Consider the following 26,080-nt stretch of genomic DNA (forward strand, 5'->3'; position numbering starts at 1 on the left):
GGATGGTGTACATCTAATCATTGCTCTCTATGTCGATGACATGCTGCTCACAGGACCAAATGAAAGTCATATTGCTGATTTTAAGGCTGATTTGAATGCCTCTTTTGAAATGTCAGATTTGGGGCATTTGCATCATTATTTGGGGATACAATTTAAGCAGTGTGATGGAGGTATTGCTTTGTGTCAGACAAAGTATATTGAGACATTGTTGCGGAGATTTAGCCTTGAAGACTGCAAGCCTATTGCTACTCCAATGGAGACAGGTTTGAAGTTGAGTCTTCATGATGCTGGAGATCACTTTGATGTCACACTCTATCAGACAGCTGTTGGTTGCCTCATTTATGTATGCATTACGAGGCCGGACATTCAGTTTGCAGTCTCACAGGTGAGCAGGTTTATGCATAGCCCAGGGTCTCAGCATTGGAAGGCAGTTAAACGCATCTTTCGCTACTTGAGTGGCACTATACATCTTGGGTTGTTTTATCCCAAGGGGGGATCGTTGCCGCCAGATTTACATGCTTTTTCGGACTCAGATTGGGCTGGTTGCTATGACACAAGAGTGTCCACAAGTGGTTTTTGTTTCATGCTCGGTAGCTCATGCATATCTTGGTTGAGCAAGAAGCAACCTACTGTGGCCACTTCTAGTTGTGAAGCTGAGTACAGGGCTGCTTTCACAGCTACGGTTGAGTGTGTGTGGCTCAGACGGCTTATGGCTGACTTGGGTGTTGGACAGGAGTCTGCCACCTCTATCTTCACTGACAGTCAGAGCGCATTGGCAGTTGCGAAAAACCCAGTTTTTCATGCTCGCACAAAGCACATTGAGGTGCATTATCACTATGTCAGGGAGAGACTCTCAGCAGGAGAGATCAGCTTGGCCTATGTGCCAACACAGGACAACCTCGCCGATCTTTTCACAAAGGCGCTTCCTCGTGAGAAGTTCGAAGCTTTCCGCAAAGCTTTGGGCTTGCTCCCCTTTGTGGATTGATCTACTTCGGGCATGGCACTCCCCTATACATGAGTGCCAGCTCTCGTTCACACCATCACTCCCAGGGGGGATTTGTTGCCATATATATAGGCAGTGATGTGTGTGAACACACTTAGGACCGCCGGGGCACTTTTTCCCTCTTTAGGAGGTTTTTTCCCCCGGCTTGTAGATACGCCCATCCTTCTAGGGCTAACTTATCTTTGTACATTGACACAATCTAATACACTTTGTGTTGTGTGCATTCTTGCTTCTTCTTCTCCAAGCTTTGTGTGCTTTCCTGCAACCCTAATTCCAACACAACCTTGTCGATGTATTCTTCCCCATGAAGAAGTGGAATCTCTAAGCATGTTATGAGGTCAGGACATAATATCATGTCGTGCCAAGAAGACTTGGACCACCATCTACATATGCAAATCATTTTATGGTGGTCCTAGTGCTCATTTTGCTATTCATAATGTGCGTACCACTTCTACCAACTATCTAATTTTGAAGGGTCCAAGCCATGTCCTTAACAAAAAAAGTCTCACATGATGAACTTTTACATTACCTATACCTTTCCTACTGCCTCGCCAAGTTGCCTACCACCACTAGGGCTACTTAAAGCTTATCACCACAATGCTATGTAATTGGGTGCGGATTAGTCTCGAATCATACCACTTAACCTCACATGGTAACTTCATGGCCTATCTTGGACCATCCACACATTTTTGCCTAGTAGTAGTAGTAGCAACTTCACCATCAACTTCATCAACTTGGGTGACACGAGGACATAGTCACCATTAGGAAGAGGGATATGTTAACCACTTCATAGGTTAACATGGTTTCACCCGCTTGACCTACAAAAAGGCCCTACCATAAAGCACTTTGCCATCTTACGCGCTCAAATGGGCACTTATCTTTTGTAGGGATGATGATATAACATATAAAGTGGCCTTACCTTGAGCTTAATGTCAAATAGGGAAACTCTAAAGGACTTTGTGTAAGGCTAGTGAGCTCTTTTCTTCTCTATTCTTGCTTGCATGTATGCTATTAAATGTTGCTTGCTTTTTGGCTAGAAAGGTTTGTTTGTAGGTTTCCCTCTTGCATTAGCACCTTCTTCTTCCCCCACTTTTTATGAGAGAAAATAATCACGAAGGCTCTCTCTTTTTGCCTCTATCTAGGGATAGGGAGCTCTTCCTTCACTCCATTGACAATGGAGCATTTTCGGTGTGACAATGGAGTGAAGACGCGACGGAGGAGCTAGTGCACCACATTGGGAAGTTGTAATTTTGGCTCTAAGGCAAGGCCCAATGACACATGATTCGACAAAGGCTAAGGTAAGCTCTAAGGCAAGGCCCAATGACACATGATTCGACAAAGGCTTAACTTGAATAACTAGTTTTTGCAGCTTTTGTGTTGTACTTGCACTATAGTTTGCTGCTTTGCTATCTGTGGTTTTTGCTTGGTTTAGGATGCTGCATTTGTTAGATCTTGTGTTATGCGTAAAAATTGCTTGATTGCCCCTATGATGAAGCTTTGTTCCACTTAATTGTTGGTATTGATGTGATTATCCTCTCCCAAGGTTCATAGTAATCATCTTTGTGACACTACTTAGGCAAGCCTCCCACATGAATTTGAAGGGCAATGGACCCCCTTTGTCCACATTCCTCAACTTTGCACGTGACTTTTGTCTTGATGTGCCCAACTACTCTTGAAGATCTTTGGACTATCTTCTTAGTACAAGGCTCGATTGCCAGGCTTAGCGTGTTCTTGTCATCTAGTTTGCAGAGTAGTCCCTTGAGAGGGGTGTTCTCCATCAAGTTGGTTGTCGAGTGTCCACTCATTTTGAGTAGAGAGAGAGAGAGAGGAGGGCCCTAAGGCAATAATTGGATTCATTAAAATGTGGACCTTTTTATATTAGAGGTTCATAAGAAAGTAAAATACGGGCTCTTGCCCCAGTTCTCTAACACACCGACGAGGCTAAGAAGCCACCTTAAAATGTTATTTTATATTGACGTTTCTTAATCAAGGACTAACAAGCTGGATTAGCCATAAGCAATTGAGATCAAACCCAGAATTGCCAGCCAGTATCCTTCTCTTCTACGAGGGGTTCTACCTTCTTCTCCATCAGATGGGAGCCATTGCTCTTATCTGATCGAAGCTTTTACACAGACGCACCTTTTCATTTTTTCTGCAGATTTCAGGATCGGCTCTGTTTGGCTATGGTGGGAGACACCCCCCGTGGCCATCGGCATGATGGGGCCTCGCCATTGCCCCTCGGAATGGACGTCAGCCCTGCTCCCACCCGATGGGTATGTGTAAATTCTCTGCCTTCTGCTTTTTCTGCTTTTACGCTTCGTTGGCAGCCTGGAGCCAGCATCATTGTGTTCTGCTTTCTTTTTGGCAGACTGGAGCCAACACCATCTGGCCCCATGACCCACGCTCTGGCTGGAGCTACTGCGTCATGATACCCTCTTGGATTGCACTTCCCGACTCGAAGACCGCCTCTGATGTCGGCAGCCATGCTGCAAACTCCACTGTGGTAATCTCCTCTCTCAAGGTTTTCATCCTCTTTGAAGTTGGAAGCACATGTGAAGACATCTAAAAGTCAAAGGAGGGGTTTTCAGTAGTTGATATGAATTTCTAGTTCATGCGTACAGCAGCTTTGCCAAGCGGGGTAGGTGGAAGGCCTAATCTTTAAGGTTTAATATAGTAGACATGTGCTGACTAGGCTGCCGGGGGCAATTCCACTGTGTAATTTTGGTGTCAGCACTTTATGCTATTTGAATGCATTGGCAATGAAAGGGGAGTCATCATGTATTGATGTTGAGAGGCTTATTGTTGAGATTGAACCTGCCAAAAGCAAATTGCCATTAGTTGGAAGCACATGCGACGACATCTTAAAACTCCTAAAAGTCAAAGGAGGGATTTTCACTAGTTGATATGAGCTTCTAATTCATGTGTACAGCAGTTTTGCCAAGCAGAGTAGGTGGAAGGCTTATTCCTTAAGGTTTAATAAGTAGACATGTGCTGACTAGGCTACCAGCGGGCAGTGTGATTCTACTGTGTAATGTTGGTGTCAGCACTTTATGCTATTTGAAAGGAAATGGAGAGATTTCAGGAACCTTTTGTGAGGGGTGCAAGTGTGGTTGGAATCCTCGCAGAAGCGGGAAGGTTACACTCCTGTTTTAGTTGATGGCTCATGGTGGACTTCCTGTCAATCAATGGAGGTCAATGTTGGGTGCAGCCACTCATTGTCTCAGATGCGCTGCACCATCAGAGGCCATTCAATATTCGGTTTGGGGATGGATAGAGGCCCAAAGAGTATGGTGGAAGATTGTCTCATATCAGGAGACGAACTTAATTTATTAGCTGGCGAGCAGTATTAGACCAAGTGCTGGGCACCGGACATCAGTGTAGATCATGCAGGAGGCAGGATGCCTGAAGTCAGGCAGCAGGCCAGAGGGACCCATCTGGGCAGGTTGGGTATCTGTACAGGCAGGTTAGGAGCGCATGCAGGGCAGGAATCTTGTGGTTTGATGGCTGAGCAGGCCATAGCAGGAGGCGAATTTGCCCTATGATACACCAAAAGGTGGGGGCCTTTAAGTGGGTTTTGGGACCCAATCGGATGTGCAATATACCTTGTATCTCTTGTTGAAATTAGGGCTTGGAGAGATTAGGGTGGAAAGAAGTGATGGTTAAGCATAGAGATTAACCTAATAAAAATGATTAAGATTTAATGAAAGTAGCACAAGAATTAGGCACACATTAATAGCAAAAGCAAGAGTGATCCTTTATTAGTTGATGAGCCTTATATAGGGACCAAAATTACATAAAAGTGATCATCAAAATAGTAACTCTATTTGAATTTTACTTAGGATAACTGCAACTGCTGTTTAACCTTTGAACCTTTGCACGTTGATGGATGATTATTTGTTATATGTAACACTTCTTGACTGGATGATTATTTGTTATATGTAACACTCCTGTCAAGAAGAGTACCTTTGTACTTATAAAAGGTACATGTACTTCATTGAAAAATCAAGTAATACAATCATCTATCACATCAATTAGTCGTGTACTCTTTCTCTCTTTATTCTCGTGTTTCTCTCTCTTCTTTCTTATCTCAGTGACTAGTGACTGCACCAACACAGTATCCATGGCTCCCATCTTTGAGCCTCCATAGCTGTGCTAACCCTAACCTTAATGATTCCTACAATGAGGGGGAAATCGCAAGAGACATAGAGTGATGCCTAGCACTTTTGGTCATACGTGACCTAGAGCATGAACTCTTTATAGCGCAAGAATGGTCGTAGTGGAGCTAAATTTGGGATACACAATATCCTTCATGTGTAATTGTGTTGCCAATCGGAGATATTGAAATGATGAATCAAAATACAATCATTTGTCACATGAACTTCAAGCAATAGGCATGGTAGACCACTACTCTGTCATTGATATAGCCAATGCCTAGGAGAATGAGGAGTTTTGTCAAGAAGTCTCAAGGCTGAGACAACGCCTACCGGCTCACAAGATAGTTATCCCCTGGAAGAAATAAGAATCCTGCGGGATTTGGAAGACTTCTAAGAAAGTTGAGCCTTAATAACATGTTTTTTGTAATGAACTAAAGGTTCTCTTTTTTGGAACATATTTATGTATTCGATGTAAGCTACTTTAAGTCAAAATTTCAAAGAATTCCTTTGCTAAGAATATGTGTTTATTTTAAGACCATGGCCCAAGAGCAAGCTCTTATTCTGGAGTAGTAGCATAGATGTGGCATTCCAACACTAATGTAGTAGGCCATAGATGTGGCTAGGTATCCTCATGTAGCCGTCTAGTGCATCTTAGAATGCAAAGATCTCTACTTCTTGAACATCCACCTGCAGACTCTTATGCGGTTTTACGAGTGGGATTTCGATGAGAGAAAGTATATTATACATCACGGACTTACATTTTTCGGCGACCATGCTATGCCATCAACTTAAAGATGGCCATGATTATTGAAAAGATTAACTTAGTAAAAGAAATATAGGATCTCCAGCCATCACAACTATCCCTTAGGAGAGTATATCGCCAAGCTAAACCGTTTCTTGTTTGTTTATTTCTACTTATCCCATATTATTAAGCTATTTGTTCTAGAGCCCAAAGGATGGCTAAACTTTTGTATGGAGAATTTTTTTGAATAAATATAATGTATTACTTTATAAAGTGAATTACGCTTACGAATTAACGTAAGTTCAAGAGTTTTCTTCAGGTATTAATCTATCTGTTCTTAAATTAACACCAACATAATCACGAGCCGGTCAAGACGTCTTTATGAACCCATGGAGAAACCCCTCGACAATGACATTAAGAAAGTCCTTCACAAGACGTAACTTGGTCCTATATGAAGTTCTCAGATGCACAATCATCAAACATGAACAAAGCGGGCTGATCCTTAAGCTGTCTCCAAGCTTTACATACAACCCTGTCTTTGCTATCATGTGAAGTGTTGCCCTGCATGTCACGTGCATCCCGCACTTGGATGCCACGTCGACATATCTGTATAGAAGGTGCAAGACCTGGGATGGTAAACTGGTCCCATGTGAGCCCAGTCCGGGACGAGTCAGCCAGGGATCCATCTGAGTCGTCCAAGGTCAGGTGTGCATTGTCCTGCATAGGAGTCCAAGGTTAGGTGTGCACTGTCCTGCACATGAAACAATGCTAGTTTGCGCTGTGAGTCTCCCTCTGGAATGATGTCAGTGATTCTGTGTATCTGGTATGGTACCGGATGCAAGATCACTGTGTAGTTAGTTAGGGTTTGCTTTTAGAACAAGGGGCCAGCCCATAGGGCTATCCCAAGTCTTAGTGTGGGCATGGGGATGGTGTGAAACCACCCCCACGAGGGCCAAGAAGGCCTTGGCTGTACCCACCAGCCATGGGTAGGCCATGGAGGGGTATAGGACAGCCCTAGGGGCAGGCCAGGGGTAGCTGACAGGTTATCCAGCCCTAGGTGGGGTGTAGGGCAAGTATGGGGCAGCCCAGCCTCCAGAACAGTGTGTAATCAGTGCCCAGCCTCCTGGGCAGCAGGCGCACAGTGCCTAGCCACTTTTATCCATGTCTCAGGCATCTGTGGTCCTGGGCGACCCCCTCGTACCTCAGTGGCTTGCAGAGCTCGAATCGAGGGAGGGTGTTGCAAGGTTGGCGATTTCGAGCGTGTGATCTATGGCTAGAAGGTGCCTTGGATTATCCCATAAGTGGAAGCATGGGAAGTTGAAGAGCCATATATAGGCTAGAGTGGCACCTTGTCATAATCATCTCCGGCCTGTGTTTTGGGAGGTAGCTCACCGGTAGATGGGAGCCTAGTGGAGGGATGCTGCAGTGCCCGTTGGGGGTGTTCGTGGAGCTCGATGGTGATGCGTCTCCTACGCTCGATAGTCTTCCACTGTGCATTCTGACATGGCACCTATGGACCACACACGCCCGGGCTCTGATACCATGGCACCTATGGACCACACACGCCCGGGCTCTGATACCATGTTAGAATGCGCAATAGAAGACTAACGAGCGTAGGAGACGCATCACCATCGAGCTCCACGAACACCCCCAACGGGCACTGTAGCATTCCTCCACCGGGCTCCCATCTCCCGGTGAGCTGCCTCCCAAAACACCAGCCGGAGGAGATGATTATGACAAGGTGCCACTCTAGCCTATATATGGCTCTTCAACTTCCCATGCTTCCACTTATGGGATAATCCAAGGCACCTTCTAGCCATAGATCACATGCTCAAAATCGCCAACCTTGCAACAGCCCAGGCCAAGTAGGAAAACAGGCGCAGCATTTAATGTGAGTCAATGCTGTTTTATTCAGTCGTGGGACTGAATATATGACAGCCGACTGCTATAATACTGGCTGACTGCTACACTGGAGTAGTATAAATACCAAGGCCCAGATCCATTTGTGTTATCTCATATTTCACCAAGTGCTCAAGCAATCCAAGGGGCCAAGACAGCCAAGGGCTTGCTAACGCAAAGGGGTGAGGACTGAAGGTCAAGGGCAGGGATTTCTCAGCCAAGAAAGGTCAAGATTTCTGTATTTTCTTTTCAGATTAACATCATTCTAATAAAGCAAATGCACCATCCGTGGTGGGGGCCCTATAGAGGGTATTTAGGACCCAATACTGTGTCCTCTCCTCTCTCTCTCTCTCTCTCTCTCTCTCTCTCTCTCTCTCTCTTTTCTGCACATCTTCATTCAGTTTTCTGCGTTAATTCTGTCGCGAAAAGAGTGCTGATTTCTGAGCATTGAAGTTACCGATCTTCTCCGAAGCTTCTGCATGTTACAGTTGTATCAGAGCCTACTTCAAGTGCAAAGATTCAGCAAAGAAACCAGAATTTTTTTTCGCTCGTGTGGTTGGTTTTTAGATGCCAGTGGACTACCCCTTTCAGAGTGACTCCTGTCTCTCGAAGGACGGTTGGTTTTCTGCCTCCGAAAGCCTCCAGACGTCTCCCACACATAGTGGATGGTTAGATTGTGCTCTGGAAAGGAAGTGTGTTTTCTTGCTATGGCGAGCTTTGACGATGAGAGAGACCAAGAACCATGGGACCAGAGTGCACTAGGCAGCCCAGCTAGGGCACCAGGCTTGAGTGTTACAGATATGTTCCAACAGATGATGCGAGCAATCGCAGACCAGACGACCAAGTTGGAAGAGCATAAGGTGCCGATTGAGGCTCTGGAAGAACGTACCCATTCTCCAACGTTCTCCTCCTCCCTCTCCTTTCGTATCCCAGATTCCAGATCCTCAACCTAGGGAACTTCTCGTAGGGTCACGACCGCAGCCGAGCTCTTTGCTTGAGTTGCAGATGCGTGCATTGGAGATCCGACAACGAGAAGACGAAGCCATGCGATGCGTGGAGCATGAGTGTTACCTAGCAGCATTGGATGCCAGATTGGCTCCGGCGGCGCCCTCGAATCATTTTTCCGAGAAAATGAACTTCAGTAAGTATAATGGTAAACTCAACCCCACAACTCTTTATTCATGGTTGCATCAGTTTGAAGCTTACTTTGCCGCAGTTAGAAAGACAGATACTGACAGAGTGATCTTAGCCAGTTGGTACTTGGAAGGTGAGGCCATTCCTTGGTGGACTCAGTGGGCTCATGCCCACACCAGATTAGGTATGGTAGCTTATGTGTGGGATGAGTTTGTCCCGCGACCTTAAGCAGCGGTTTCTACCTCCCAACTTCCTTGAGCGACTCGAAGACGAGTTCAGGGGAGCGCGTCAGAACGCGCAACCAGTCCTTCAGTTTGCCAATAGAATTTCGACTTTATGTTTGCAATTAGGCTTATCTGATTCAGACAAGAAAGGGCAGTTTTTGTATGGCCTTGACACGCAAATCCAATGGGAGGTGCATATGTTTAGGCCAGCCACCTTTGAAGATGCACTCTCGCTTGCGCAGAGTGCAAAAATGAAGCATAATGGTGGCAAGCCCCCGACTTCCCAGTTGGCTTCTCCCAAGGCTACCGCCTCGGGGGGCAATGGCCATAACCAGATGGAGTCTTCCCTAGGACAGAGCCCGGGAGCCTCTGGCTTCAAGAACTCGAACAATGCGTCTAAGCTTACTCCAGACCAAAAAAGCGGAGGCAGGCAAGACAGGTGGCAAGTTGAATGCTGAGGCGCTTTCTCAGTACAAGGAGGAGGGTAGATGTTTCTTTTGTCATACAAAAGGACATACTTCCCAGGAGTATCCTAAGAAGCCTCCAAAGCTTCCGTGGTGAGCACAGCTCCCACACAGACCCCAGTGGCTGCCCCTAGTTCTTCAAACCCCGGTGCTTCAATTGGAGCAATTATTAGCCGGGAGCTTGAAGATAAGCAGAAGGGCGCCCATGACCAGGAGTATGAGCACAACGAATTGCTCAAATCCTTTGGCTACATAGGTGGCCAGAGGGTCGTTGTCTTGTTTGACAGCGGCAGCACGGAGGATGTGGTCACGGAACAGGCTGTTAGGCGTGTCCGTTTTGACTTGACTTCGGTGGACAAGCAGGTTGAGGGTTTTAGCACAGGCATGACAACGAGCGTTAAGTATGAAGCTCTAGGTGCTAAGTTAGTTATTCAGGGCATAGAATTTGTGCGTGATTTTATGGTTGCCCCTCTTGTAGGAGTAGACATAATTTTGGGTATTCAGTGGTTTCACAAGTTTCTTCCAGATGTCAAGTGGGACAAGCACACATTCCAGATTAATCGGAATGTGTCAAACGCCCCAGTGACCATTAAGTGTGAGCCAGGAATTCCGAATTTTCCGCTCATAAGCCACTTGCAGGCTAAGCGAGCAGTCAGGAAAGGCGCAGAGTGTGCGATGATATACATCCAGACTGCCCAGACGGTGGCCAGTGCTTCCGAGAAGTACTCGGCTCTCCATGAAAAGTTCCAGAAGATTTTTCTTTGGGACAGCCTCCCTCCCCAGCTCCCCCCGTCCAGATCGAAGGACCACAAGATTGACCTCCTCCCAGGCTCAGAACCCCCGAGCAAGTTTCCGTATCGTGTTTCCAAGGCAATGGAATCGGAGTTGGACCGCCAACTCCAAGAATTGTTGCAATCTGGCTTCATTCGCCCCATTGTGTCGCCATTTGCAGCACCAATCTTATTTGTCAAGAAGAAAGATGGGTCTTTCCGTTTGTGTGTCGATTATCGTGCACTCAACAAGCTGACTATCAAGAGCAAATTCCCGATGCCTCGAATAGATTATATTCTCGAGAGGCTGAATGAAGCAAAGGTGTTCTCGAAACTTGATTTAAAGAGTGGGTACCACCAAGTGAGGATTGTGGAGAGAGACATCCCCAAGACAGCCTTCCGTATGGAACGGGCCCACTATGAATTTGTGGTCATTTAACCGCAGGGATTTGATTGGAAAGTGTGTGTTCATATTTCTGGATGACATACTGGTATTTTCAGCTACGGTTGAGTAGCATGACATTGATGTGGAGAAAGTCCTTAAGTTGTTGGAAAGCAACGAGCTCTACGTCAATGAAAAGAAGTCGGAATTTTATCTGTTCCAGGTGCATTACTTGGGATACATAATTAGTGTAGAAGGCATTCGACTTGATCCGGCTAAAGTGGCCGAGATTGTCAATTGGAAAATACCTCTGACAGCCTATGACATCAGATCCTTTGTGGGTATATGCCAGGCATACTCCACCCACATAGATAAGTTTTTTGATCTCTCGGCGGATCTCACCGATTTGCTAAAGGGTGTGAAGACAAGAAGGCAAAAGATTCGAATGACTCCACGAGTGTTGGAGGCATTCAAGAACCCGAAGGTGGCTTTATCAGAAGTGCCTTGTTTAGCACCCAGTCTGAGTAAGCGTAATACGCAGTGCTTAACTATTGTTGAGAGATTTAGCAAATTTGTTATGCTTATTCCTTGCAGGGCCAATGTGACCGCTGAGGATGTTGCCCAGTTGTTCATTCGGCATTGGTATACGATTGGCGGGATTCCTAAGACCATAGTGTCAAACCGGGATGCCAAGTTTACCAATCATTTTTGGAGGGCATTGTTTGATAACTTTGGTACTAAATTGAATTTTTCCAGTGCATTCCACCCACAGACGGACGGCCAGACAGAGATATACAACCAGTTGGCCTTTGATGTGCTGAAGTGTTATGTCCACGATTAGCAAGGTAAGTGGGAATCTTGCCTTTAGTTCAAGCTGTTTTGAATGATTCTTTTTCTTTAGCTATTGGCAGGATTCCATATGAGGCAGCATTTGGAAGACCTTTCCAGTCATTGTTGACCAGGACCTCGTCTTCAATACCTGAAGCGAACAGAGTGACAGTCTTACTAGGAGATTTTAGAGTCAGTTAAAGACAGGTTGGCTAACACTCGACAGGCCAATAAAGACCAAAGGGATATGAAGTTTTCGGAAGGGAATTGGGTTTATCTTCGGATTATGAAGCAAAGGTTGAAACAGGTGGGCAAGCGATGCCCAAAGTTGTCTTTCAGGAGCTTTGGATCTTTTCCCATCAGGAAGAAGATTAATGAGGTGTCTATGCAGTTAAAGTTACCTCCGAGTTGGACTATGCTCGATGTGTTTCACGTCAGTTGGTTAAAGCCATATGCAGGTCCAATCCCTTCAGAAGTCAAAGACTAAGCGGAACCAGATATTGTTGATGAAGCAAAGGTTATGGTTCCAAAACAGATCCTTCTGCACCGTTTCAAGCATGGCTCAGGCTGAAGACAAAGACAGTTTCTCACGAAGTTTCAGGACCGAGGGACCCATGAAGCGGTATGGCTTGACAAGGAGTTTTTCGAAGACTATCCGGCGTGATTGACAGATTATTTGGAGGCTATGCAGCTTCTGTCAAGTTAAGCGGAAGAGGATGTCACATGCATCCTGCACTTGGATGCCACGTCGACATATCTGTACAGAAGGTGCAGGACCTGGGATGGTAAACTGGTCCCATGTGAGCCCAGTCCGGGACGAGTCAGCCAGGGATCCATCTGAGTCGTCCAAGGTCAGGTGTGCACTATCCTGCATATGAAACAGTGCCAGTCCGCGCTGTGAGTCTCTCTCAGGAATGATGTCAGTGATTCTGTGTATCTGGTATGGTACCGTATGCCAAATCACTGTGTAGTTAGTTAGGGTTTGCTTTTAGAACAAGGGGCCAGCCCATAGGGTTACCCCAAGTCTTAGTGTGGGCATGGGGATAGTGTGAAACCACCCCCATGAGGACAAGGAAGGCCCTGGCTATACCCACCAGCCATGGAGGGTTGTAGGACAGCCCTAGGGGCAGGCCAGGGGTAGCCGACTGGTTATCCAGCCCTAGGTGGGGTGTAGGGCAAGTATGGGGCAGCCCAGCCTCCAGAATAGTGTGTAATCAGTGCCCAGCCTCCCAGGCAGTAGGCGAACAGTGCCCAACCACTTTTATCCATGCGCATAGGTGCCCAGGCCAAGTAGGAAAACAGGCGTAGCATTTAATGTGAGTTAATGCTGTTTTATTCAGGCGTAGACTAAATATATGACAGCTGACTACTATAATACTGGCCGATTGCTACATTGGAGTAGTATAAATACCAAGGCCCAGATCCATTTGTGTTATCTCATATTTCACCAAGTGCTCAAGCAATCCAAGGGGCCAAGACAGCCAAGGGCTTGCTAACGCAAAGGGGTGAAGGACTGAACGTCAAGGGTAGGGATTTCTCAGCCAAGAAAGGTCAAGATTTCTGTATTTTCTTTTCAGATTTACATCATTCTAATAAAGCAAATGCGCCATCCGTGGTGGGGCCCTACAGAGGGTATTTGGGACCCAGTATTGTGTCCTCTCCTCTATCTTCATTTAGTTTTGTGCATTAATTCCGTCGCGAAAAGAGTGCTGATTTCTGAGCATTGAAGTTACCGATCTTCTCCGAAGCTTCCGCATGTTACATTGCACATCCGGAACCATATGCACATTAGGCTTTGATGTATTTGCCATAACTTCTTCTTGTTTAGGCATGCCTTTGCAATATGCTCGGTGCTACCATAAGTAAAGCATTTCCCCTCGCTCATATATTGCTTTTTCTGCTCTGGAGTGAGACCATAGTCTCTCAGTTTGAAGGGACGCTTCTTGGTAGTGTTATTTTCAGCCTTTGGACCATTTTTATCTTAGTTTTGGTCCTTTTTAGGTGGCTGTCCATTATTTTGCAGGCTTTGAACAGCCCTCTCTTTGCCTTGAAATGAGGGTTTAGCCTTATTGGATCGACTCAATTTGAGTTCCAATTGCTCGGCAGCAGTGGCGGCTGCGATTAATTGATGTAAGTTGTGACCAGGATACATTAGTCTTGCTTTGTACACGGGTTGCAATCCCGATTAAAACCTTCTCTTCCTTTCCGTCTCGGTGACATGCATAAATGGAGACACCTCCAAAAGCACTTTCCACCAAAACTTTTGTACATATGCATTCACCGATTCCCCCTCATTTTGCTTCACCCAATCCCACTTCATTGTTATCTCATTCAATGCATTGGGAGACAAGAATTGAGCATAGAACCTCTCCTTGAACTCTTCCCATGACCTAACAGGATCCGGTGAGAGCTTCTCCGTGAGCCACCAATGGGCAACAGTGCCTTTCATAAACATGCTTACATGCCGGATCATGGATTTCTGAGTAAAAGCCTCATCACTGAAAGCAATATCAAACTGGGCAATAAAAGCAAGTGTCTTTGATGCATCATATTCCCCATGATATGCGTCAAACTTCACAGATTTGTCTTCGGCTTTGAAGTCATGAGACTTTGATGCTTGTGCCTGCATCTCAACATGTATTCCCCCATGTTTGTCCATTAGGACAACCCCTATGACTGGCATCATTTTAGGACCAAAAGGTGATGCATAAGGCATAGATACATGTGCCCTGTAAGCATGAGGCATGGCTGGCCCCTCAACATGCATTGATACATTTTCAGCCATAGCTTCTCCCTCACGAACACACTCGAAGGCATAAGTGGCATGAGAGACGCGGAATACCTGCACCAACAGAAAATTGCAGCCCATGTTGCATGTGTTGTGCATGCACATTTTCAGCCGGCAATGGCATTTGACATACATTTTGACCACTACCATAAACATTGTATCCTTCACGGGCTACATAAGGTATTCCTGCATGGCGTGAAGTCACTGATTGTTCCTCTCCCATAGCATGGAGATTCATCCTCTTAGACATAAGTTCTTGTTCGGGCACCTGTGGGGATTCCAAGACATGTGGGATGGTTGTCTTTTCTGCATAGGCATCCTCGGTACGGGCCAAATATGCACGTGCTGCATCCCTCGGTTGCATGTACAACTCTTGAGCAATCATTGCCATTTCATGATCCATATAAGATTCAGCTTTCTTGGCCTTCAAACAGTCATGTACCAATGGATCCTCGCGGCGGTAAGAGATTTAATTCTTCTTGCTATGCATGGAGAAGAGCTCGCATACGAGTAAGTTCAGCCCTTAAGACTATGGACTCTTCTTCTTGCATCTTCTCTTTGCCACGGGACAACTGTCCCACATATTCATGTTCCCTATTGTGCACCACATGAGTTTGCTCATCCTGTAAAGCATTGGAGGCATGCATTTCATTGTCCCTGCCTCTTGTGTTAGCATCTCCAACATTCACTGTATGGCTGTCCATAATGTTCTAAGTGTAGAGATAGCTAGTGTTCACGGTGATCGTCTCTCACGATAGAAGTGAGAGAGAACCGTATGCTCTGATATACCAATGCAACTTGGTTGAACACAATGCTAATCAATACACTTAAATACACTAAGATTTGATGGACACTTGCTCAAATACAAGAAGAATTTGCTGAATTGACAAGAGACACACAATGAGCCGGAATGGCTGACCCCTCCCTCAAATAAAGTATATTGATCTTGGGAGAATCACGTATATAGTGTCATGGGCATTTTTGACCAGATTTCCATACCAATGCATATGAATACAGTATTGCAAACAAGTGATTGTCGATGTAGACTTGCAACTCACACTACCCTCTCAAGTGCCCATGTTCCCTACCATCTGCTCTCTATTGTTCCACCAACACATGGTAGCAACAATTTGCAAGAGAGCACGTAGGACAAGAGAACACTATAGAGGGTATATGATCTTGTAACCGGTTCCTCCCTCTTGCTACTTGCTTCCATATTTAAGCATAAAAGCTTACCAATTGCAAGTAGTGCGATGACAGCGGAAGTCTTCGCGATGGAAGTCCTTGGAGTGATGAGATCTTCGATTTGTCGCATTTCTTCGCGACAAGTCTTCAAGAGGATGAAGGGAACCTTGGGAAAGCTTCCCCTATGGTCCAACTTGAGAAAGGAGGACTGAAATTAGGGTTTTCAGCAAAAAGACCAGAAATTACAGCAATAAAGAGAGCTGTTTGCTGAATTTCAGTCATTGGGAGTGTGTAGGAGAGTGATTAGCACCTAGAAACACTCTTGGTAGCTTGAGAAACACCTTAGCAAGCTTGGATATGGAGTTGGGAAGAAGGAGAAAGTGCAGAAAATGCAGCCCAACAGCCCTCATGAAGGAGGTGCCAATCTCTAGAGAGAGGAGGAGTGAGGTGGTGAGTTTGTTGGAATTAGGGTTGCAGGAATGCACACACAACTTCAAGAAGATGAGGAAGCTTGAGCACAACACAGTAGTGTATTATGAGTGCCAAAAATGAAAGATAACAAGCCCTAGAAGATAATGGGCGTATATACAATGCACGGGGGAAAAAACCTCCTAGTGAGGGAAAAAGTGCCCCGGCGGTCCTAAGTGTGTTCACACACATCACTACTATAATATGGTAACAAATCCCCCCTGGAGTGATGCGGTGAACAAGAGCTAGCACTCATGTATAGGGAAGTGTCTAGCTATGTGGACGAATCCACAAAAGGGAGTAAGCCCAAAGCTTTGCGAAAAGCTTCGAACTTCTCACGAGGCAGAGCCTTTGTGAAAAGGTCTGCAAGGTTATCCTGTGTTGGCACATAAGCCAAACTGATCTCTCCTGCAGAGAGTCTCTCCCTGACATAATGGTAGTGCACCTCAATGTGCTTCGTACGAGCATGGAACACTGGGTTCCGCGCAACTGCCAATGCGCTCTGACTGTCAGTGAAGATGGTGGTGGCAGATGGCTGCCCAACACCCAAATCAGCCATAAGGCGTCTGAGCCACACACACTCAACCGTAGCTGTGAAAGCTGCCCTGTACTCAGCTTCACAACTAGAAGTGGCCACAGTAGGCTGCTTCTTGCTCAACCATGATATGCATGAGCTTCCAAGCATGAAGCAAAAACCACTCGTGGACACGCGTGTGTCATAACAACCAGCCCAGTCAGAATCTGAAAAAGCATGTAAATCTGGCGGCAATGATCCCCCCTTGGGATAAAACAACCCAAGATGCCGAGTACCACTCAAATAGCGAAAGATACGCTTCACTGCCTGCCAATGCTTAATGCCTGGGCTATGCATAAATCTGCTCACCTGTGAGACTGCAAACTGAATGTCTGGCCTCGTAATGCATACATAAATGAGGCAACCAACAGCTGTCTGATAGAGTGTGACATCAAAGTGATCTCCAGCATCATGAAGACTCAACTTCAAACCTGTCTCCATTGGAGTAGCAATAGGCTTGCAGTCTTCAAGGCCAAATCTTCGCAACAATGTTTCAATATACTTTGTCTGACACAAAGCAATACCTCCATCACACTGCTTAAATTGTATCCCCAAATAATGATGCAAATGCTCCAAATCTGACATCTCAAAAGAGGCATTCAAATCAGCCTTAAAATCAGTAATATGACTCTTATTTGGTCCTGTGAGCAGCATGTCATCGACATAGAGAGCAATGATTAGATGTACACCATCCACACGTTTAACATACAAAGTGCTTTCTGTTGGACTATTCTGAAACCCATGTGCAGTCAAATATGCATGTATTTTTTCATACCAAGCTCGTGGAGCTTGCTTTAAACCATATAAAGCCTTTTTTAACCTGCACACTTTGTTTTCCTGCCCTCTTTGAACAAAACCACGAGGCTGCGATACATACACCTCCTCATGCAAATCTCCATTTAAGAACGCAGTCTTTATGTCCAGCTGATGTACATTCCAACCATTATGAGCTGCTAATGCACAGATGCTACGAACAGTGGTCATACGACATGTGGGAGCAAAAGTCTCATCAAAATCAATGCCCTTCTCTTGAGCATAACCTTTTGCAACAAGCCTAGCCTTATGGCGATCCACTGTGCCATCAGGCTTACGCTTCAATTTGTATACCCACTTAGTGCCAATGGCCTTCTTGCCAAGGGGCAAGTCACATAAAGACCATGTACCATTCTTCATAATAGCATCGTATTCTGCTTGCATAGCAGCCATCCAATTTTCTGAACTTTGTGCCTCATCAAATGAAACAGGCTCACTTTCATCGCACATACTGGAAACAGCCAATGCATAACAATCTGACGCATAAGAGGCACCATGAGAGCCAGAACGAGTGCGACTAGACAAAGGGGCATCCAACTTGCTGTCACGCAAAGTCTGCACCAGCCATCTAGGCATATTCCTAGAGCCCTCAATCTCTTGTCTCTCATCCTCAAGTGCATCATGCACATCTGCATCAGATATAGGCTGATCTGTGCCATCATTTAAAACCTGCATAGGCTGAAAAACTGCCTCATGAGGTATTGCACTTGACTGTGCACCACTGAAAAGAGGCAACAATGTATCATAGACATCACGTGAGCTGATATCTGTCTCCTTAGTACATGAAACCAAGGGCTGAACTGCATCTTCCACAAATACAACATCACGGCTAACCAAAATGCGCTTTGTCTGTGGATGATACAAACGAAAGCCTTTGCTCTCAGCACTATATCCAACAAAAATACATTTGACAGCTTTGTCATCCAATTTTCTGCGATGTTGCACAGGCACTAATGCATATGCCAGGCAACCAAAAACACGTAAATGGCCAACAGATGGCTTGCGGCCATGCCAAGCCTCATATGGAGTGACAACCTGTAATGCTTTGGTGGGACACCTGTTTAGTACATAAGTGGCACACATGACAGCCTCAAGCCAAAAACCATGTGGTAGACTTTGACTCTTAACCATACATCTTGCCATTTCCATGAGAGACCTGTTTTTTCTCTCAGCCACACCATTTTGCTGTGGTGTATACGGCACTGTACATTGGTGTTTTATCCCACGCTCAGCCAGAAATGCATTAAATTCTGAAGACATATACTCCCCCCCTCGATCTGAACGGAGGGTGCCCATCTTACTTTCTGACACATTTTCAGCCATAACCAAAAACTGTTTGAAGCACAAAAACACTTCGGACTTTGCCTTCAAAGGATATACCCATGCATGCCTGGTAAAATCATCAATGAAAGTCACGAAGTAAAGGTAGTTTCCAAATGATGGAGTTTGCATGGGACCACAAACATCACTGTGAACAAGCTGCAATCTGCGTTCAGCTCTCACTGATCCATCTTTGGGAAAGGAAGCACGCTGCATTTTACCCAATATGCAGCCCTCACAAACATGCTTGACAGGTGCCTCAAGCTTAGGCAAAGAAGACACCATTTCAGATTTCTGCAGGCGCAGCAAACTTGCAAAATTCAGATGACCAAAACGTGCATGCCACAGTTTTGCATTTGAAATAGCCTGCGTATCCATAACAGCACATGCTGAATCCTCTACACATTTGCCATCCATATTGAGCTTATACAGCCCTCGACATAGTGAACCAGATGCTACAATGATGTCACCACAAGAGAGATCATGAACAGTACATCTGTCATCCACAAATTTTACAACCAAACCTGTTTTGGCAAATGCGGAGACTGACAGCAGATTCTTTTTGATCCCTGGCACATACAATGCATCAAAAAGTGTAAAGGTGTTGCCATTTGCAACATTCAGCACAATCTGTCCAACTCCTTTAACGGGATAAGAGGAGTTATTGGCACAAGTGACAGTATTCCCTGTGGGAGCAGACTCAAGGAAAGTGAATAAACTGCGCTGCGAGGTGATATGCTTAGTGGCACCACTGTCAAAGTACCATACATCTGAATCTACTGCAGACATACATGTGTCATGCAAAGATGGGTCATAACTGCACTGCGCATTGAATGCCCATTCTGTATCTAGCACAACATTAGCAGATTCATTGTTAGAAGGAGAGGCATCTGTAACAGCCATACCAGCCTCTTTCTTCTTAGCCTCTTTCGCAGCCAGCTTAGGACACGCTTTGATGACATGATCATTTCCCTTACAGTACTTGCAAAATGTCTTCTGTTTGTCACCCTTCTTCTCATCTTTGTCTTCCTTCTTTGGTTGCGCAGCATTTGCAGATTTCTGCTTACTAGAAGAAAAGCCAGCTTTACCTTTCCCGCTTCTCTGACTAGCACCGAAAGCTTGATCTGCGACACGCATAATATTCCTGTTTTGCCTTGACTGGTCTTCTTGCAGCAAAACAGAAACTAACTCCTCAAATGATAAGGCATTGGGATTGCCTTTCATCATCAAGCGAAGAGTGGAAGCAAAACCCTGATAAGAATCTGGTAGACCATTCAAAACAGTCTGCACAAGTGAACTGTCTGACAGGATTTCATCTGCAGAAATGAGCTGCTCTTTGAAATCCTTGATCTTTGTCAAAAAGCTATCCATAGAATCACCTTCGTTCATATGCTCATTCTCCAACTGTTTTCGGAGATAAGCAACACGAGCCTCATTTCTTGCCTGATACAATGTGGCAAGTACATCCCAAGCATCCTTAGAAGTCCTGCAGGAGCGAATATGTGGGATAATGGTACGTTTGACAGACAGCGCAATCAAGGCATGAGCCTGCGCATCTCTACCATCCCAACGAATCTGCTCTGCTGAAAGTGGTGGTTCTCGAACAGCTGCTACAGCACTTGTGCCTGCACCATCATCAACAGTACCTGTTTCTGATGTGTTTGCAGCATTCCCAGCCACAATAGGACGTGCATCAATACCCTGCACAATATTCCATAACCCCTTTGCTACCAATACATGTCGCATCATATATGCCCACAATGGATAGTTGGTGCCATCCAACTTATCCTCAGCAGCCAACATGCGGAATACATCATTGTTGTCAGCCATGGCCAATGACTGTACTACTAGATGTAAATGCTGTCTGCAAGAGGTAAACCTGTATAAAATCGACCTGTGCTATATAGCACAGCCCAAAACAGACGAATGGGCACCTGTCCTGCAGATTTTAATCTTGACAGAAAATCTGCACAGTAGGACGATTTTGCCTGCGCAGTACTTGGAATGCAAAAACGGAGGGCGAAATGACTTCAGATCAAAATTCTGAAACGACCGAGCCCTACGGTTCTCCCACGGCATATACTAACCTGCAGACGCTCGTGAAACCTCGTTGCAATCGGAGGAGATGAAGCGCAGGTGCCGGTGATGCTGCCCGGGAGGAGGAAGCCTGCTCTGATACCAATTGTTGGAATTAGGGTTGCAGGAATGTACACACAACTTCAAGAAGATGAGGAAGCTTGAGCACAACACAGTAGTGTATTATGAGTGCCAAAAATGAAAGATAACAAGCCCTAGAAGATAATGGGCGTATATACAATGCACGGGGGAAAAAACCTCCTAGTGAGGGAAAAAGTGCCCCGGCGGTCCTAAGTGTGTTCACACACATCACTACTATAATATGGTAACAGAGTTGTCCAATGTAGGTGGCATGTAGGTGCTTTGTGGAGCAAGCTAGAGTGGACACATGGTTGGTTACTCCCTTTGTACAAAGGGGATAAGGTCTGGGCAGTGGACATTGGGTTATGTCTACCTCGAGACATCAGTGTGTGTGAACATCGGGCTGGTCATAATTTATAATTGAGTTTTGGTTGCCCAAAGCTTAATGAAGTGTGTACACACTCACTTATAAATTAGTGCTAACTTCTAAGGCTAGGTTTATAACCAATACTTACCACCTGTCACATGCACATAACCATGTCAGCAGACAGTTTCACACACACGGTTTGCGGGCGGACGTCTCCTTACCCAGAACTACACATTGGTCAAGCAAGCATGAAAACAGCATGCAATTTTCAATTGCAAGCAAGCACATAAAGATGCTATGCAATGCAGCATTGGTATGGACAATCCCCGTTCATGAGACTATACCAAAATAGACGTGCTCCAAGCAAGTACACAAGGTACCAAACCCAATGGAACACCAATCCACCATGCATTTCCGAGCATGTACACAGAGGCACAAGTCCCAACGGAAAGTCAAGTCCACGGTAACACATGAGTAGCATCAATCCCCGGCATATACAACTGCCATGGACACCAGTCCAATGTACATACATGATGAGAAAGCATGGGTGAACCAATTGGGTGGCCAAATGGCGACAATATCTTCGCCAAAGGTTATGTCTCCTGGGATTTCATGAAGACAAGATGAATGAGTTCTTGGAGTTGACTCAGGAAGGCAAGACAATTGAGTACCATCAGGTCTCTTTTGAACGGATTTGTTCGAAAACTAGACGAGCGTCTTGACAACTTGGTAAAGAATGCAAAGCTAGTATCAATTTCCTGAAGTTGTAGCTATGGTAGAGAACTTTGCAAGAGCCTTTCCAACCAAGACTACTCAGAAGCCCTTACCATATACTACAAAAAGATCTTTTGCTTTTAGCAACATTTCCAGACCTGCTCCACTTAAAAGAAATTGAGGTCAAAGTGTTAGCCAACCACCAATGGAAGGTAGATCTAGGACTGGAAGGGAATTCGATTCTCAACAGTCAATGTTCGAACCATTCCTTCAAAAAGTAGATCATAAGTGCTTTCTGTGTTAGCAGACATTACATGTTGCCAAGGATTGCCCAAATCCACCAAGGCCTTTTGTACCCAATCACTACAATCAAAATTCGCATGGTACCATAAGCTAGCCATTCCTGTTCAAAGTAACCAAGTCCCATCTTCAAATCGGAAGAACCCAAAAGGAAGATTTCTTCTCCGTCGATTGCCACTAGAGCAGTCACAATTGTGGACCAAGAGGGCAAGGAAAGAGGAAAAATTCATGCGGCCATAGAACAATAGGGCCAAAACAAGGAGTTTTCGGTAATTTAAGCTCCAACAGACTACTAGGATAAGCAGTTTCATGTCTTAATCGATTATGTTGGCATTCATTATTTCATATCACCGGGATGTTTGAGAAAGTTAGTCTTAAGTCAAAAAGTGAGTAAGCCAATGCAAGTGGAGTTGGCTAGTGGAAAGATTCTTTTAGCTCATCATGAGACCGACCCCATTTGGCTCCTCTTGGACAAAAGCACAACTAAATGTAAATTCAAGGTTTCTATAATGGAATCCTTGGGATGGATTGGCTCACCAAATATTAGGTTGACATTCATTGTTTCAAAGGGACCATCTCTTTTCTTGAACTACAAGGAAACAAGGTTCAAGGAATCGAGACCCTTGGGACTCCTTCTCTGTAATTGGTAAAAGCTTCTAAGCTACTGAAAGGGCTTAGAAAGAGAGAGTCCATTTATGTAGTAAAGTTGAATCCAGTAAACCAAGAGATAGAACGCTTAGAACCAGAGTGGCTAAACGAGTACCTAGATGTGTTATGAGAAGAGCTCACAGAAATGCCTCCTACTTCGGAAGTAGACCATGAAATTGAGTTGATACTTGGAGCCCAACCCATAGCTAAGCATGCATATAAAGTGGTAGTCCTTGAAGCTATTGAAATCAGAGAACAATTAAGGCAACTGTTAGAATAAAAATTTGTACAACCCAGTGTATCACCCTGGGGTGCACCTGTTCTCTTCTAGAAAAAGAAAGGTGGGATGCTCAAGCTGTGTATTTACTGCGAGGATTGAATCGGTTAGCCATCAAAAACAAGTATCCCATTCCCAGGATTGATGAACTCTTAGATCGACTAGATGGTGCTTAGATTTTTACAAAGATTGATCTAAAGTCAGGATACTACTAGATCAAGATCAAGGAACAAGATATTTCAAAGAAACGATATGGACATTATGAGTTCATAGTAATGCCATTTGGGTTGACAAATGTCCCTACCACTTTCAGTCGTCTCATGCAGGAGATCTTCAAAAACCAGCTGGATGACTATGTTTTGGTCTTCTTTGATGACATCCAGGTATACTCAAGGAATGCTTGTGATCATGAAAGGCATGTATGAAAGGTACTAGAGATTCTAAGAAAGCACCAACTCTTTGCCAAAAAGAGCAAGCGCATCTTCTTTACAGATAGAGTGGAATATTTGGGTTTTGTTGTTACAAAAGACGAGATAATTGCCGATCTCGTGAAAACCCAAGTTGTGATTGATGGGCCTGAGCTCAAGACAATAAAAGAAGTCAGAGGATTCTTGGGGCTGACAGGATGGTCTAGAATTTTCAGCTCAAGATAGTAAAAGAAGTCAGAGGATTCTTGGGGCTGACAGGATGGTCTAGATTTTTTATACCTCAATATGTCCAGATAGCCTCTCCATTAACCGCCTTGCTAAAGAAGAATTCCCCTCCTCTCCATTAGCTAGAGGAGGGATGTCTATACTTCAATAATCGATTGTGTATCGGTGATGTGCCTAGCATTAAGACAAGGATCTTAACTAAAGCTCGTGACAACCCAATTGCAGGACACCCGGGTGACATAAAAACCTTTATGTTAGTGAAAAAGAGTTTCTTTTGGCCCAGACTTAAGAAGGATGTGCTGGAGCATGTATGCCAATGCCTAGGAAACCGAGATGGTGTACTTCTCTAGTACACATGCAGTTTCCCCCATGTGCTTCCAGCCAAAGGAAGCTTGTGGGTGGGAGAGGGGGTTGATTACAGCTCCACTTACTAGTGTATGGGGACCGTGATTCGGAGTTCCAAGCATTAGACATCTGGCAGGACATGGTTATCTTTTGTGTAGCAAAGATTATGAACTGGATATGTTCCGAGTTCATTGTTTGAGGTTGTGATGTGTTTTCTGTCCACTGTTGGGGATTATGGGCCTGGTATGTCCAGTAGCTCATCATCTATTCTTGGAGTTCATTGGTGATCACCTTGAAGGGATCATTCCATGATGCGAGTTTAAGGGCTAGTGCTTCGGAAGAACGCCTCTAAAGCCTTTCCTGTGACTAAAACTTTTTGTCTTCTAGTTTTCACTCCCTTGAGAAAATCTGTCAATGGTATTGCAAGGTAAGAAAACCGATCCATATGGGAGCTATACGTTTGGTAAAGGCCCACGAAGGATCATATCTCTTGGGCTGTATTCGGAACGTCCCAATCGAGGATTGCCTTTATCTTCTCAGGGTCAAGGTGAATTCCGTTGGAACCGATCACATAGCCCAAGTACTAGACTTCTTGAACTCTAAATATGCTCTTCTTTGCATTGATGTAGAGTTCGTTGTCTCGCAAAATCTGCAAGACCTTCTACACATCCTTCTCATGCTGTTTTGCAGTGGCAAAAAAAAAAAGAATATCATCCAAAAAAATGAATAGACATATACCGATGAGTACGGCAAAGAGACTTGAGACATTATCTTGTTGCATGTCCTTGATGCATTGGTCAAACCAAAAGGCATGACCACGAACTCATAATGATCTTGTTCTGTTCGAAAGGCCGTCTTTGGGATATCAGATTCAAAAATTCTGACTTGATGATAGCCACTTTTGAGGTTGATCTTGGTGAAGTAATGTGCGTCATTGAGTCTTTCAATCAAGGATGTACTCTATCCTTGGCATGGGGAACTTATCTGGTACAATCCTTCTTTACATGTCCCGTGTGGTGGTAGAAAAAAACAACGGTTCTCTTTGAAGTACCGCTCCACATCTAACTGTAAGAATCCTTTGGTAAGGCCCTCCTTGATCTTTTCTTCAGGGGTCTTCTTAGGTCCATCCTGTCGTTTCTTCCTAGTAGAAGAGCTATTCTGGCCCTTCTTCTTTTGGTCTTTGTTGTTGGGAGCTCCCTTACTTGACTGTTGGTTAGACACTTGGTTCTACTGGGTGGTTTGCGTTTGTTGCTTCTTGCTGAGGTTTGGGGGTGACTGGAGCGGTCTTGGGCTTGCCTCCTTTGAGTATCATCTCATGGTTCTGTGCAAGAGTCAAAGCCCTATCATAAGTCTGGGGTTTAAAGTTTCGAACGGGAAATCGAATGTTTGGATCCAATCTCCGAATGAACTCCAGCTTCTCCTCCTCGGACTTCCCCAACTGTTGAGCTGATTTGATCACTTTGTTGGACTAGGTGAGCACAGGGGAACCGTTCTAGGTGAGTTTGTAGAGCTAATCTTTGAGATTCATCATGTACTGCGGAGGTAGAAACGTGGTCTTCAGATTGGACATGAGGGTGTCCCAATCATAGTCCGGTAAGCCAATGTAAGAACCTGTGTGCAAATGGGACCAAAGTTGCCACCAAGTGACTGCATCATTAGTCCAGAGAGATATAATAGCATAAGTCCAAATATCATAATCATGTCCCAAATATAAATGGGCTCGGCAACTCTTGGTATTTGCTCAATTCCAAATGTAATGATGTGAACAGAATTTCCATTGGAGTCGGGCCAAAAATAGGAATTCTCCTAAATTTTAGGTGTGATCCTTTGTATTCGAGGATAATCCCCCATTCCCAAAGCTCGTACTTTCC

General features: G+C 44.9%; 1 protein-coding gene across 3 annotated transcripts in view; it reads left to right on the top strand.

The window, feature by feature from the left end:
- The first annotated feature begins 2,932 nt into the window (after positions 1 to 2,932).
- The window catches only part of LOC147633127 (PX domain-containing protein EREX-like), a 36,510-nt gene continuing 13,362 nt past the window's right edge, over positions 2,933 to 26,080 (top strand). For 2 of the 3 annotated variants that reach the window (XM_086806133.1, XM_086806132.1), the window contains exons 1-2: positions 2,933 to 3,276; positions 3,372 to 3,506. In XM_086806133.1, coding sequence (XP_086662259.1) covers positions 3,187 to 3,276; positions 3,372 to 3,506 — 225 coding nt within the window. In that variant the 5' untranslated portion in view covers positions 2,933 to 3,186. The remainder of the gene's footprint in view (positions 3,277 to 3,371; positions 3,507 to 26,080) is intronic. The other variant, XM_086806131.1, reaches the window with a different exon arrangement.

This window comes from Cibotium barometz, chromosome 12 (assembly GCF_041138505.1).
Source record: "Cibotium barometz isolate CiBa-2024 chromosome 12, ASM4113850v1, whole genome shotgun sequence".
Classification (NCBI taxonomy): domain Eukaryota; kingdom Viridiplantae; phylum Streptophyta; class Polypodiopsida; order Cyatheales; family Cibotiaceae; genus Cibotium; species Cibotium barometz.